The 16,477-nt window shown below is 39.5% G+C and overlaps 1 protein-coding gene across 7 annotated transcripts in view; it reads left to right on the top strand.

Moving 5' to 3' along the window:
* The window catches only part of LOC5569285 (interferon regulatory factor 2-binding protein 2), a 66,703-nt gene extending 52,545 nt beyond the window's left edge, over positions 1-14,158 (top strand). For 4 of the 7 annotated variants that reach the window (XM_021853160.1, XM_021853161.1, XM_021853159.1 and 1 more), the window contains 3 exons: positions 6,252-6,464; positions 6,741-7,243; positions 12,522-14,158. In XM_021853160.1, the coding sequence (XP_021708852.1) occupies positions 6,252-6,464; positions 6,741-7,243; positions 12,522-12,662 (857 nt within the window). In that variant the 3' untranslated portion in view covers positions 12,663-14,158. The remainder of the gene's footprint in view (positions 1-6,251; positions 6,465-6,740; positions 7,244-12,521) is intronic. The other 3 variants (XM_021853164.1, XM_021853162.1, XM_021853163.1) reach the window with 1 other exon arrangement.
* The last annotated feature ends 2,319 nt before the right edge of the window (positions 14,159-16,477 follow it).

Below are 16,477 nucleotides of genomic sequence, written 5' to 3'. Positions count from 1 at the left end.
AACTGAATAATAACAAACAGCTTACGTGTGTTGTAGGTAGTGCTCTATAAGGCCCGTATATACGAGCAGGTTGACGAACGGAACCTTTTAGCTCGGCGTTGTGTCTGTCTTCTACACTTTGATGATGAATGTACAAAAGTGTAGTCGTGGATGTTGTAGAGAGGATACACCAGATAGACCACGACGGTGCTGTTCGGTTGGGCAATTGGATGAATTACGTCAGCCCAAGTGCAAAGCTGCTCTCCCGTTGATCAGTCAGTCACTGAGGCAGCGTGTCATCGTCAGCGCATGTTTCAGCCATTCATTCGTCATAGGAAATGTACTATGCATGCTAATGATGAAACTCATATCGTGGTGGAGAGTCAAAAGAATAAGCTTCTCCTTCTTATTTCTGGCATTACGTTCCAAATGGAAAAGAATGTGCTTATTATCTTGATGTTCTACCACTTCATAGATATGAACTTAAAGATAATTATATCAATGGTATACACCATTTCGGCTCTTTATCTAGGAAAGTTGCGAAGATTGCTAACCTGATTGATACAGCCTCTGTATGGTCTTGCTGAGCTAAGAAGGATGCTAAGAAGCGATGGTTTTCGCCCTTCAAGGAAGAGAAAGAGATATCGATTTTGTGTCTCGAAATGGGAAATCATGTCAAGTCAAAAATGTCAATCAATTTAGTCGACAAATGACGTAAGTTGTGAATAAAAGTAGCACGCTGACCGTTGAGATTTTTGTTTTTGTGATCTATCTGTTTATTTTTACGAATTTCGCTTTTTTGCTTGTCATCTTCTTGCAAACAAGAAACATCAAGTCATTTCTGACGTGATACATGAAGTGACCAGCCCCATAAAGTCTGCCATGTTTTAAACGCTTTTTCTAATAATATAATACCCACTTCTTGTACACTTGATATACAGTCACTCCACAGTTATGGATCAACTAAGGGACATTTTGCAGAGTAAAATTTGCTTACAAATCATAGTGACGCTGTACAAACCTCCCTGACACTGCAGAATTTAGTTGTTTTTGGAAATACATCGCAAAATTCTAAATTATTTACAAGAAAGTGTCGATTTCGATTAGAATTTCAAACATTGTCCATTCCACAGATGTGGAACAGTGGGAGAGGATGATCCTTATTATGGATCAAATCGACTCAAATTATGGATCAAAACTTGGTGTGTTAGTGAAAGCATACGTTTTGACGTTTTTTGTTCGGTATCGTCTCATCATAACTCTGGTATGGTTTTCAATGTCACGCTTCTAGGAATAAGGCTCAGCTTGAGCTTAATTGGCCGCTCATGGTTGTTACTCCAGTATCGCCAGATCAGCTTCACTTACACAAGGAGCCGACCAGATGACTGCTTGTAACAAACAGATTCCTTCAGTGTATATGTGCAGGCGACCTTTTAGAAAACAACGACGCCTGCTACGTTAGAATGCAGACCAATGAGAAAAAGCGGAGGAATTGATATTGCATTTAAAACTAACCGACAGAAGACCGGATATAACCCTGCATCTACGCCAGTTCATGTGGGAAAGTATTGGAGAAAGATAATTTTATGGCAGAAAGACTTGAGGAAAGGCGTGCTATAATGATGGAAGGATGGAAGCGTAGTGAAACAGTTTATTGTCCGTCTCTTGAGCTAGCGATTGCTAGGAACGAATAGTTTCAATGTGATAGATTAAGAGTGGAAGATAGAAGCAATCGAAAGACACAACTCTTCTAATAAAGCAGGAGCAGTAGTCACTAGACCACCAACCCTGTCTCAGCGCTTCTAGAAATATGGTTGACATTTTATTGCTACGTAACCCCTCCCTAACCAGACTATAGCTACGAGTAATATTTTTTAATCCTCATCCCTGGAAACAAATTGATCGCTTTAAATTATTATTTACTCTGTCAATATTTTCAGTCTTAAATCGGTTTAACTACTTGTGTTCTCAGAAAAGCGATCACTAAATTACATTCAGATAGAAGCATACTGGACAAACATTAGAAAACCCCAGACAACTAGAATGCACATATAACGAAATTACCTTTTGCCTTATGCGATGCTTATATACGCAAAGTTTCACGTATAAAATGTCGCGAAAAGGCATTATACGTACAAAAGTGGAGGTGATACATGTGCATATGTTATATGATGAAAAATAGCATGCAATACGATTGTGTAGATTTTATTGCGAACTAATGTGAACTCTTATGCGACTTAATTTTGATATATAGTCCATATTTTTCAAACTAGTTAGAGAAACGGATGACCCATTGACTTCATCTATACGCTGTTTAATGGAGAATGTGAGCACAGTCTAAACTACACTTTATTGCCAAGGTTTGAACACTGCATGACTTTATCGAAATGAACATTCATTGGCTTTCTTTGGCTTTTGGACGAGATACTACTGAAAGTGGAAGTGGTCGCGTTCACTGAAAAAAGACAATAAATGCTCATTATGATAAACTACACTTTATTTGCAATTAGATCATCAAAGCATACGAGTTTCAGTGGAATCGTAACGAACACTTATTCTTTTCGGGCACTTGAGCTTTTATTATGGTATCCTGCGAATTCCAGTTGAATTCATATGGTTTATTTCTAATATACAAGGTCAACTTCCAAAACACAAGCAAAACTCATTTCAAATAAAAGTGGTAAGAAGCTGATTTGTGTATTGTACGAAATTACGGGCCACAGTTTTGGATCATGGGGGTCTCATGCAGGTCGCATTAAATACTGTTTTGTTATTATTTCTCGAGTTATTTCATATCCTTCTTCGAAAAACGTTTGGGCTTAAAAGATGAATTGATTTTTTTCCGTTTAATAATGAAAAAAAAAAACATTCCGTTTGTTACACCTAAAATATCTTTTTTTTTTTTTTGTAATTCGTTTATGATGAAATTGTATCTCTGTATTCTTACACTATTCTAAGGAATTAATCAGTTCTGAACATCTACACAATTAACATGACCGGTTTAGAAATTTGAAGCATGGTCCTTCCTCGTAAATCTGCTTCGGAATGAACCGTTCAAATGTCTGGTCATCATTTAGCCCCATAATGATGATTTAACAACATCCTAAAGCCATTCCAGGAATAATAAAAAATGAGTTCCGTTTTTGACAACTGAAAATTTTCAGTTTGTTGCCAAAAACGGAATCCCACTGTATCTTCACTAACATGTCTTGCATGTAGTCGGTAGGAAGGGTCACGGGTTCACAGATATTGTATAATAATTGATTCAACATTTCTGAAATTATCACGACACCATCTTTGAGCATTTCGGTTGATATGGGAACGATCCCTGGGTTATAAGTATTTGATTCCATGCTTCGAGCTGTTTTTGCGATTCACAGATTAGGCTTTGGTGTTGATACGAATAGCGTCGAACCATTGGTAGATCATGCCGAAAAATGGGTGGCGTACACACTTAAATCAGAATGCCGATTTCAGCTGTGTAAATCTCGGTTAAAGTTCGTTTGCTGACATCTCAGCAAAAGTGACGTTTGATATCAGCGGCACCCACAGGTGCTGCTATAAACAAACTTGATTATTTGCTGACATATCAGCTAAAACTCAGTTGCTGATCGCTCGGCTGTGCAGATCTCGGTAAAAGAATGAAAATTAGCCGAGCTCAACTGAGTGTGTAGACTATTCTGGATAAACAAGAGATATTGATCCTTTTTTCGGAAACGTTGTTGTTGAACTCATTTTAACCCACCTAGGTCGTCACCTAGGGTCGATATGTAGCTGTCAAGATTTTTTAACTTTACCTAATTAAGGTGTTTATAAAAACCAAACTTTGAATTTTCAAGTGCACAAGCGTGGAGAATCTGACATCCTTTCGCATTGAAAATCGATCAAATTGAGTGCTTGCTGGTGGTCACCAATGGGATAAATTTTCAACGCGGAACGGTGTTTTGTTCTCAAGACTTGTGCTCTTGAAAATAAGAATTGTGGCTTCGTTCTATAATCATCTTAAGGCGATGTGGGATATCATAGAGGCGGTAGATATTGCTGGTTGATGCGGCTCTCTTACTTTCATCGATTAGAGTTTGGTTTTGCTCGTTTGTATCGTTTACATGAGCGTTACACCTCTTTTTCTAGCTCCGAGTGCTGCTGAGTATGAAGCCAACTCTGTGACTCAGTGACGAGGAGTGTTCTCCTCTAAAACCAGAGTTAGCAGAATTTGTCAAGATACAAACTGTATTCTCTAAAGTTCGGCCTCGCTCAGTCCTACGTTCTAAGCTTTTTGTGGTATGCCTTATTGACAAGTTATACCAGTTTACCCTTTTGGGTTAGGGTTAGTGCATTTCATGTTACATTTATTGTCCAATGTTTTGTGAAAAAGTGGTTGTTGTTTAGTTGTTCTTACATAATATTATTTTTAGTATTTGTCTTTATTAAAGTGTTTCATCGTCCTTTTTCGACTCTAAACTCTTGCATAATGCAGCTGTCCCCTAATGTAGGACGTAATTCGTAGCTTTTGCACTCTTGAAAATAATGAAAATCACTCCGGACGTAATTCACATTATGACTGAATGACACATGATGTAAGTGATGAAATTACGTAAAAATGGATTCTGAAAGATGTATTGAACGAAAAATGTAATTTTACATGATGAAGGACATGAAAACGATGCCGCTATGGTTGACATTTCCCGAATCAGACACCATCGTATTTAAAATGCAACACAAATTCACGTCATTTGGCTCGCTTCTTTTATGTGCATCCAAAAGACGTAAAATCGCATGATTTTTTCGGAGTGTTTGGGATTTGAATCATTCCATTTATAACAATGTGGACTACATTACGTCCACATCGTATTTATTTCGTTGTACGTTAGAGTTAACGCATTATGATTGTTGTCATAAGACATCGTGTAGAAATGAAATAGTAAAAAAACTCATACGCTACGGCTGCTCCATTTATGCGATGTCCATGTAAGCGGTACCAATATTATCGCCTATACGGGGTGTTAGATGTACTTTAATTGGCCTGTTGATATAAACTACGCTTGTTGAGTCATTAGAGAATTCATAAAGTTCTGTCACCAGGTACTCCAAACACATGTTCATATGATATCTTAATAGTAAAATACCACAGTTTAATAAAGTTATCATTTACACAAGGTTTAAATCATATGTAAAAACAACTTTGTTAAACCAACTCGTTGCTATTATATCAATGCTTTTGAGCTATACTTGTAATCAAGATCACACTGTTGAAGTCGTTATAGACTTGACTATGATATGCAAACGATTCGAGAAGTGCAATATGCCTGTCAATAATATCAATAAAATGACGCAAACAACCCAAGCTTTCAAAGTCACGTGGCGGTATTCAATCTAAGGCAGATGGGCATTTTTGCGATGATAGTTATCATCTGCAAACACAAAAAGCAAATTGAACTTCGTCACACGATCTACAACCCCCCCCCCCTTTCGATCTCGACATCACATACCTACAAATGCCACAATACCGAGTGAAATACCCAGGAGGACTGATGCGCCGGTTCTTCTCTGCGAAGTTGTAAAATGTACACATATGGTTATCGCGAAGCAAAACAAAATCTAAAAACCTACTCGGCGACCACGTTCCAATGCATGATCTCGCTATGCTGTTATTTTTTTTGCTTGCTTCAGCTGTTCACACTCTGTACTATTGACCGAATGGCGGTTTTGAAGGATGATTATTTCTGCTGGTGCTCCCTGATAGCCCTCGAAGAGCTATCGCGTCGCGATAATGGCATTCATTTAAATGGTGTATGTGGAGCGTTCCGTTCACTATCAGCAGCCAATCGAGTGCTTTGAGCTTATCTCTACCGACGACTACAAGTGAAGTTTTGTTCGTCAACTATCGACGAAGAGTATTCATGGACCGCTTGTTTGGCATGCAGTTCGCTTATCAGTTATCAGCGTGGCAAAGGTAGACATGGTGGCTGATAACAGCCCGTTCTACGACTAATAATACGATCGTATGTACGACTGATGCCAGCCAGTCTATGTCAGAGATGAATATTTATTTCATTCCGCAATAATACTGTGCATTCAGAGTTCCGTACTGTTGACGGTTTAACGACTCTGTTTTGATGTTATATAATCGCACTGTTTGTAAATAGAGCGAGATTAAACTTTCGATTAAGAGCATGTCGTCGTATAATCGCTTAACTCCCCGGAGATTCGACCTAAGCTCAAAAACACATTTGTATCATCTATTTTTTCTTTGTCGTCGTGTCTAATTACAGTGTACCCGACCGTGATACCGATTCCGCCAGTTTCGATGGGTGATTCTACACCACCGACCCCATCGGTGGCCCCACTTCAGAGCCCTATGGCCAATCTAATGTCGATCACCGAGACTCTACCACCTGGTAGCCCACGCAACGGTCCAAGCCCACCGGGACCGCCACCACCACGAACGGCTTCCCGAGGCTCTCAACATTCGCCCAACAGCTCCGGTAGGTGGTTCTATCAGCACTCATCGCATCATCGTTGTAGCAACATACACAGATATCATATGTACAACAAAGATGTCGTTAACTCATAACGCCCTTCAGCCGATTACAGCTATCACGCATCAAAACAAACACCCCCACGCGTTCTTTTTGCTGCATGATTCCTTGTATATTGCATGATTTCTGTTTCTAATTCTGTTGCTTATACGTTGCTTTTTCTATCGAATCAAACCCCAAAAATGTTCAACTAGAACTAATACAGTCATCATTCCGTTACAGGTTCGTCAAGTGGACGACGGTCGTCCGGTTCGCGGCACGTGTCCAGTACAACTGTCACATCAACTGAAGCCCAGCAGTCGAACTCTGGCGGTACTACCACTCCGAACGGAAGCGGTCCCAACGGCAACGCCGGGACACCACCGGTAACGCTTGGTCCCCTCGGAGCACCTTCCATAGCGCAAGGTCAGCAGCAGTCACAGCAACCGCAGCCCGGTTCACAACCTCCACCAGATGGCGTCGCCGGACCAGCTGGACCACCTGGACCCGGTGGGCCTGGTGGCCCCATTGGACCTGGACCGGTAGGACCTGGTGCACCGCCGGGAATCAATGGGCCAGCGCCCAACAACGCACCTGGTGGACCTGCTCCCGCACCCGCACCTAATCCGACGCTCAAATGTACCCTCTGCCAGGAACGGTTGGAAGACACCCACTTCGTGCAGTGTCCCTCGGTTGGGCATCACAAGTTCTGCTTCCCCTGCAGCCGCGAGAGCATTAAGCGACAGGTACGTTCGGGATAATTGGTCAAAACTCTGATTAATCATAGGTCATGCAGCTATAGATTAGGTTGTCATTTCGGAAGGCCTTTCCAAAGCGACTACTATTAGTAGGGATAGGTTTATAATATTTAGTGTGCCCTAGTACACCAGATTCAGCGGGTCTGAGAAGCTCCGGGTCCATACATTTTAAGGGAAAACAAGAATTTCTAATTATATGGTACTTTTCCTTTGAACTTGTGTCTTCTGACTTTTTTCAATTACTAGTGATTTGATCAAGAATTCTACTCACGAGTAGAGTAGTTCAATTCAGTATCATTAGGAGTACTTTAATTGTGTTAAGGCATTTTTTGCACGCCATTGTAAGAATAGTGGCAAGTGAAATGGTATACTCTGTCCAGGAAATCGAAATTATAAACCTGAATAAGAGGTCTTATGTCTTGCTCATAAGTCAGTACTGGAGATCCAGTAGTTAATACCTCCATAATCACACTTTGCGAATCTTAAAAGAGTTCTTTCGAAAGTTTCTCCAGAGATTCATCCGGAAACACCTTCTATGGTTCATGTGAAAATCCATAGTGAAATCTTCCAATTTTAGATTTCAGAATTTCTTCGAAGAACACCTAAGACACTTCCAATTCAAGCATAGTTTCAGGATTTTACTAAAAAATCTCCAGGGGCATCTCTAAGTATGTTTTCTTAAAGTCCTCCAGGGATTTCTCTAGGAATTTGTTCAAGAGTTCTTTTTATTTTACACATTTTAGAGGAAGTTTGCAAACATTTCACAAATATCTGGGGAAATTTGTTTTGTATATAACTTAAAATTTTCTCAAGCTGATCAGCTTTTTCCAGGATTCATTCTAGATTTGACTTCAAAAAATTATGTGCACGAGTTTCTACAGAACTTCTCCCATAATTACTCAAGATATTTTGTGGGAATCATAGAAATTTCATTTAATTTCCAAAATTGGTTTGACTCAGAAAAAAATGAGTTATTTCTAGAGGATTCTTTTTTTTATATAGGATTTCTATTTGTCTCCTGGAAGTACACCCTGAATTACTCCGTTTTTTTCAAGTTTTTTTTTTCTGCAAAAATCATCCTTGTGCATTTATTTATCGATGTTTCCCAAGATTCCTGTTGAGCGCTCCTCAAGCAAAAAAGTCTCCAAAGATTCAACAATGATTATTCCTAAAATATGTTCTTGATTTTGGAATTACTTTAGGGATTCATCCAAGAAATCATCCAGTTGTTTCTTTATAAGTTACTAGACAAATTTACCCAACAACAATTATAAAAACTCAATCAGAAAATCGTCTAGAGATTTCTAAAGTAATTACTGCAAGGCATTTTTCAAAATTGTCTCAAGAAATTTTTGTATATAGGTTTCAAAATAAAATTTACAGGAATTTTTCGATGTAATTGTTCAGGAATCTATTTAAAATGCAATTCCTTCGATTCCTTCTCTCAAAAATTCTTGTAAATGTAAATTCTTGTAAATGTAAGCATATCTTATACTTCTTCTTTTTTAGAAAGGTCTACGATTTTTTCTTAGCATGTCAACAAGCAATAGGGTCCTAAAGCCATGTCCTAATTTTAGTACCAAAACCTTAAGGGACGATTCAAAAATGACGTCCATCGTTTTTTGAGATTTCTAAACCCCCCCTCCTCCTTCTGGCACGCTTTTTCCAATACCTTCTACACACTTTCCTAGACCCCCTCCCCTCCCCCCGATTGATGGACGTCATTTTTGGATGATCCCTAAGAGTACTCCAGAGGCATACTCAATTTAGAAATGCTTTTCGTTGGTCTACGGCCAAACAACTTTTTTTTCTGATTGAACTCAAAGTTTGGGTGTATTTTGTTTTCCATGTCTCTTCCAAAATGTCAGATAGGAACAACCCCCGTGTTAAAAAGCTGAACCCCTGTGGCGTTTTTGACGACTAAGTGAACGTCAAACATGATCAAAAGTGTCAAAGTTTTTTTTTTTTCTTTAGATTTATTTGGCTTTACTTATAATAAAAGTGTCAAAGTTCACTTTTGGACCCATTTTAAAATTAAAGTTTAAATATTATATACCTAGCTTTTATTTGAGTGGGAATTGTCAAAGTAGTAGCAAGACGATCTGTCGTGTTATTGATTAAAAACAAGATTTCATTACAAATTTTAGGACTATATTGTCAGAAGTACTGAGAATTATTTGAAATAGGCCTCTCTTCCGAAATTTCTCCAGGCATTCCTTCATGCAACTAGGGGTGTCATGTCTATCATGGCTTAAACCAGCCGAAGCGAGAGGTGTTTTGAAAAACACTTGTGGCCGTGCGGTTAGTGTCATTAGGCATTTAATCGCATCGTGGCATGAGGTGCGGGTTCGATTCCCGCTTCAGCCATTGAAACTTTTCGTCAGGAATGTTTCACGGTTGTACCACTGGAGAGAAGCCACGTGATTTTCGCGAAATTCAAGCCTACTACTATTACCATTCCCAGCCCTGAATAAATGTATGTTCCAATGAGAAATTAAACTTTCATGTCGTGGTTCCTGTTTTTTTATTTGTTTACTTTTTTTTTAGATAAAAGGTTTCTAAAGTTATTTTCGAAACGGTTTGTCACTACCAGCTCTGATTTCCCCAAGACACTATGAAAATATACAGGACCTCCAGAGAGTTTTTCTGGGTACGTCGCTCTGACAGGGTGGCCACCGAACCGGGAAAAAGACGGGAATTTGAATCCATCGGGAAAAAGACGGGAAAAACCGGGAATTTGAGCTGGTCACCGGGAAAACCATTTTGAACGAAGATCTTCAAGCTCTAAATTTACAAACCACCATATATAAGCATTAAGCATCTGTATTGTTGGAAAAATAAAATTTAAACATTATTTATTCAATTTCTCGTAGAAATAGTCTACTTTGCTACACTAAAGTTCTTAGAAATGTTTCAAATTGATTGGTAATGTTTCGAAATCGTTTGTTTTTTCTCTCACTTGATTTTTTCTCTAACTTATGACTTAAAGCTTTGAATTAGAGTTTAAAAACTTCTAGCAGAATTAAACCTTGAACATATTTTATTCATAACTGTCTTTAGTTACTTTAGTTTAGTGGGGCTTTGTATCATCCTCATCTTAAACTTTATTTGCTTTAGTGAACTTTTCTTTTTTATGAAGAAAAAAATCTCCTCAAGAGCTCCGACGTGTTTGATTGGAATAATATTTTTGAAAATCGTCAAAGAAAGTTGAGAAAACGGGAAATGTAAATTTGACATAATCTTCGGTATTATTTTCAACGCCTCTACCCAGTAGGCCGGGCAATGCCCAACCCCTTAAACCATGGTTGTTTCGTCACCTGTGGAAATATAGAATGCAGCCATCTACTCATTTCTCCGTCTCTCCATTTCTGTTGCCAGCTGATCAAGGTCTCCCGACGGGCCAATGCAAAAAATTCATCGAAGGCGATTTGACGCTCGTAAACATCGCCTTCTGTAGCGCCTACCTTAGCCAGATAGTCCGCTTTCTCATTGCCCGGAATGGAGCAATGGGAAGGGACCTAAGCTAGGGTAATTGTGTAAGAGCGATTTGACAAAGCACTCAATGCCTGGCGTATTAAATTCAGGAAGTATTTTGAGTGCTTCACCGGCTTCATTGACCGAATAGCCTCCAGAGAAAACCTAATTTTGAATTTTAAGGCTAAGTAGCCTCGTTTTGGCAACAATGATGACTTTTCAGCTTGCATTTCAAAGTGATAAAACTCAGTCTTGATAGTTTATATTAACTTGAAAAAGTATCACTGTACGCGCCTACATGCATAAAGTATGCTGATACTTTTTCAGCTGTGTCAGTACAAAACCAACTAATTTTCTTTGATTCGAAATCGTGAGATAAACTAGCAACAATCATCAACGACGCGTACAAAAGTCAATGACGGCCAACTTCGCCTTAAGTGTTGTCAGCAATTTCATACTAATTGTATGGGGACCAAAAAAACTAACCCGAATACTATGTTTCTTATTGGACGGAAAAATCATCTAAAAATACAGTTGAAAAGTTTGAAGTAGAATTTTTTAGTATAATCAGTTAAAAAACCGACCAATGGGCCATCCTTTTGCGTATGGGCCTCTCAATTAAAAACCGGGAAAATTTTGAAAATCGTACCGGGAAAACCGGGAAAAAAGCGGGAATTTCAAAATGGATATTTGGTGGCCACCCTGCTCTGATGTCCATTAATCTGAGTCCCACTTTTAAGAAAATGATATTTTTTAAGTTCGAATAGAGTATTTCCTTCATATCTGACTTTGATGATTAAAAGCACTTCCAGATCATTTGATACATTCTTACTACTAAAAATCACTAGCAAGACGAGCAAATACCTTTAAACTCTAATATGTTGTTTATCTTGACCGATAGGCCTATTTCGTCTGCGACTTACAGATTTCTTCAGTGTCGAGTGCCCGACTTATATGGATATGGATAAATTTCTGAAGGTATATACAGGACCCATTAGCAATTTCACAACGCTGAAGTGCGAATATTATTTAAAAAGTATCTATATGATTTCTTTGAAGTATCTTTAAAGGTATTCTTTGATCAATGCTTCTATTGAATGATGAATTAATGGAAAATTTTTCACAGAACTTTCCTTAGCTTTGTGATAAAGCCCGCGATTATAAAGCATCATATATCGAAGATGTTTTGGAAGTGCTGTTAAAACACTAAGATGCAAAGCAAGCTCTATCTCTTTCAGAAGGATTCCTTCATTGGAAGGAAGAAGATTTTTACGTTTGAAAAAGTAGTGATTGAAATATTATTAAGGTTTATTAACACTTCAGTCGTCGCGCTGTTGTATTTTGTACAACACCGCTGAAAAAACTTCGTTTTTAGTTCACAACAGCAGCGCGGTGGTTCTCACGGTGGCAAACCGCGCGACGACTGGAAGGTTAAGATCTTTAGAGAGATCTTTCGAGGAATTTATGGAATAATCCCCAGTAAAGCTGTGGGTTTGAATTCTGGTGTAATTCCTGCTTTACATAGGAGTTTGCTTGGAGAACTTTCGGAGAGATTGTATTATTTGCTCATAAAATTAAACAGTCGCATATCATAAGGAATTGAGGTCGGTTCCATGCTTCTAACTGGCCAGAAGCCGGTCGATCTTCACTAATAAATTCAAAAGCCGATTTATGTGTGAAATTTGTAGAAGAAGTTTTGAGATCGTTCCAACACTTCATCAGCAATAAATGATTTTAACTCTCCATGTTCAACAAATCAATACAACTATCCCTTCTTTATCTTATTTTGCAGGGCTCTGGCGCCGAGGTGTACTGTCCGAGTGGTGAGAAGTGCCCGCTGGCCAACTCGACGATACCGTGGGCGTTCATGCAGGGCGAAATCGCCACCATCCTGGGCGAGGAGCTGAAGGTGAAAAAGGAACGCGAAACGTAGAGCCATCAGGTGCATCGGTATGATGTTGGAAATTCTACTACTAACAACGGTGATGACGCGGTGACGTCATCCTACCGTTACTTGTACTATAATAACAGCAGCGGCGGCGGCAGCGGTAGCAGTAGCAACAACAACAGCAGCAGCAGTAATGTCGACCCCTATCAACAGGATGTGACTATGGTTTCCCATGGTAGTGCTACGCCCCAGCAGCATTTGTACTATCGTCATCATCCCGCGCAGCAGTTGCAGCAACAGCATCCACAGCATGGTCAGTTGGTAGTGGCTACATCCAGTTATTCCGCTGCTCATCCGCCTTCTGCACAATCCATTGTTTGGGAGTTCGACAATGCCGGAACTCGTCGTGAATTTGAGTAAAGTTGACATTTTGACCCCTGTCGTTTGTGGGGTAAGATGGTTAAGCTTAGTTCAACCATTTTTAATAGAAATAGGGAGAGAATCTCTACAGGATTTTGACAAAACTGTTGGTAATTCTAGCATGATAAAAAAAACGCCGAGTTTTGTATGGATACCGTTTTTTGGGATACAGAAAAATACAATTGTTGTACATAATCAAAATAGGATAACAGAGAAACACAAACTAAAACAGATTGAAAGGGATTTTCTTTTTTGGTATATCTCGTACAATTCCTTCTCACGCATGAAGCGGATTAAAAATCACGCGAACAATATAATTCATTTGAATGTCTCTTTATTTCTTACGAAGAACGGCATCGATGGTTTTCCAATATGAGGAAAACCCGTATCGTAGCAAAACAAGAAAACATGGAATCAGAATCCTTAGTGAGAATACAGTGAATGTTGAGAGCGCGAAACATTGTGAATAATCGATTTAAGAAAATACGCAAACAATTACATACACTTATGTTAGATGCTAGAAGGAAAAAGGGTACCATTTACCCTTGATATGTTTGTTTTACTGAAAGATTTTTTAATTAGTTAAGAATTTTATATTTTGACGTGCCCTCAAGGGTTACCGTGAATAATAATCACAAACAAATCCTTACACAATAGCCAGAAAATAGACCGTTGCAAACGTATATCTAACGTATAGAAACCAGTTAATAAGGTGAATTTCGCGTAGTTATAGTTCAACATGAAAATATTATTTTTTTGTATAAAGAAATACATAAGTGAAGCAAACTTTTAAACGCAAGAAGTGAAATCAAATAACTCTATTTTAAGAGTTGACTTATTTAATTTTTTAAATGCCTATTATCCTTATTTTATACTTTAGAACGAAACACAACCATATATTTATGATTATTGGTATAATTTTCCTCCTTATTTTTCAACCGAACTATCTGTACATAGCTGAGAGGATCTAGTGTGTAGCGCGCGAAAGAAGAGCGAAAATGTGGTACATTATTTGTTTTTTAATTTAACAATTTTAAATGGATGAAAAGAAAATGCAGAAAACATGTTAAATACGAAGAGAAAAGATCGTAAATACAGATAAAACTATTGGTCTTACAAAAGTTTGGTGTTTTTGTTTCGTTGCAATCTGCTTTGTTTCTGTTCTTTTAGCCTTGCGTTTGTTTCCGGTTGTGTAGTTCAATAGCGGCAATGCTGGCCATTGCTAGACAACGTTCTGTTTGTTTCCTTTTTCGTTTTATAAGTATTTTCTAAAGATCGTCGCCTTTGGTTGAGAACTAGACTCTTATGTAAAGATCAACCGTCTTATTCAAACTACTCTACTTTGAATCAGTTTAGTAAAAAAAACTACATGAACTTGGATAACTAACGGTTGAAGCACTTTTCGAACACCCAGGTTCTCATAGTCGGGTGTAATATTTAGAAGAAAAAAAAAAAGACTTGTGGAAAAGTTTTTTCAACGAAATCTCATCAAGAGCTCAGTGTTGTGAAAAACTCAATTTCTCACAACTCACGCTTGAGATTTTTCATGTGTGAGTTGTCAATCACGCAACTCACCAGTCAAAAACTGATGGATGAATTGGCTCACCTTTTTGACTCATTGTCTCGTATTTCCACTGTAATGCACTGTTTACTCACACACGGCAATAATTTCTTGTTAGTCTGGTAAAATTATAATAATCCTTTCTAACGTAAACAACAACATTCGGATTTCACGAGTTTTTGCCGGGTTTTGCGACTGAATCATTTTTTACGGTTTGAGTTAATTGAGTTGATTTTGCATCAAAATTTCAAGCGTGAGATTTGCGAAGCAGATCTCTAATGAGTTTGCTCTCACGGGAGAGCGTATTGATTGAGATTTGAGTGTGAGTCTATCAACACTGCATTAGCTTGATCACTTAGACTACCTGTCGGCAAGAATTTTTCTACACAGTTCGATAACCTTTATTCGGGTTGTCCTGCAAGCATCTAATAGGTCAACACCGGCAGTCAAAGGGGCTTTTCTCCATTATTACACGCCATGTTTTATCAGCGTACATAAGCTACTGCGGATGCACGTCTCAAGTGCAGTAACAGAGAAAAAAGAGGAAAACATATCTGTACCACGCCTCCTTTCTACGGCTTGGGCTACAAGTCCAATGTCTCCCTGGAACTACCTCATGGTATTACTTCAGAGGGCGGATGGCTTGTTGATGCCTCTACGCCTTTTAGTCACCTCTTGCTCTATTCGATCTGGCTGCAATTTGTCTCTTCAACGTCACTCACATTTTGGGGCCGGCCACACGCCTGGGCAATGTAAGACTTTTTTCAATAGATGCTACTGTGTTGGTGCGCTTGAATTCATTACTCGGCTGTCATGCTCTACGGGCGAACCGGTTGGATGCCGAGGTCGGTATTGCGATTCCGGTTGAGGCGCGTCTTCCGGTTCGCAAGGGCCCTAACGACCCAAAGTCGGCGGTTCGTCGTGATCGATACTACTGGACGTAGTTTCCGACGGTGAAGCTAGCCTACTCCGATGGAGAGTACCTCGACGGAGGAATAACTCCTGAACCGGTAACGTTGCTCCGTTGTTGGCCGGTAGAGTGGCGAAGTCGGCCCAGCGATTCCGGTTGGAGGATGGCTTCCGACGACGACTCAAGCCGGTGATACGCTCATACTACAGTCGCCTCTCCACATCTCGATATCGAAGGGACCATCGAGATAGGGAGAGATCGAGACATAGAACAAATTTTTAACGAATACTAGATTGAAAATCACTCCGTTGCCAGGAAAATCAAAAACAAACAGATGTCATTTCGTCTTCGCAAATTGTTTTGAATCTCTAAAATCTAGTCTAGTAGCCTTTGATAATGGGCATATCGACATACGGAGAGAAAATTGGGAACGAAAATCACATCGAGATAGGGAGATATCGAGATAAGGAGGATATCGAGATATGGAGAGTGAAAATGTATGCAGACTGAAGGGACTTATGAAATCATCGACATAGGGAGAGATATCGAGATGTAGAACATCGAGATGTGGAGAGTCGACTGTACTAAGAATAGCCCCCGACGGTGGATCTATACTACTCCGACGAAGATTTCTCCGGCGGCGGAAGATCTTCCGAACCGATGCAACCCGGGCAGATACCGAGGGCGGTCCTGCGATTCCGGTTCACAGGCGCCCTGACGACCATTTGCCGGTGCTGTTTCGCGATCTACTCAGCTAGTCCCCGACGGAGGATCTAGGCTACTCCGACTCGATGGTGGTCGGCCAGGGTTGGTTCTGCAATTCCGATTGGAGGGTGACTTCCGGTTTGCTGGCACTCGACGACTTATTACCGATATTACGTTACGCTCATTCTACTCGGTCTAGTCCCCGACGGAGGATCCAGCCTACTTCGTTCGCGCCGATGGTCTCCTGTTATCAACAGACTGACT

This window comes from Aedes aegypti, chromosome 3 (genome assembly GCF_002204515.2).
Source record: "Aedes aegypti strain LVP_AGWG chromosome 3, AaegL5.0 Primary Assembly, whole genome shotgun sequence".
Classification (NCBI taxonomy): domain Eukaryota; kingdom Metazoa; phylum Arthropoda; class Insecta; order Diptera; family Culicidae; genus Aedes; species Aedes aegypti.
This window is presented reverse-complemented; position numbering and strand designations above follow the sequence as displayed.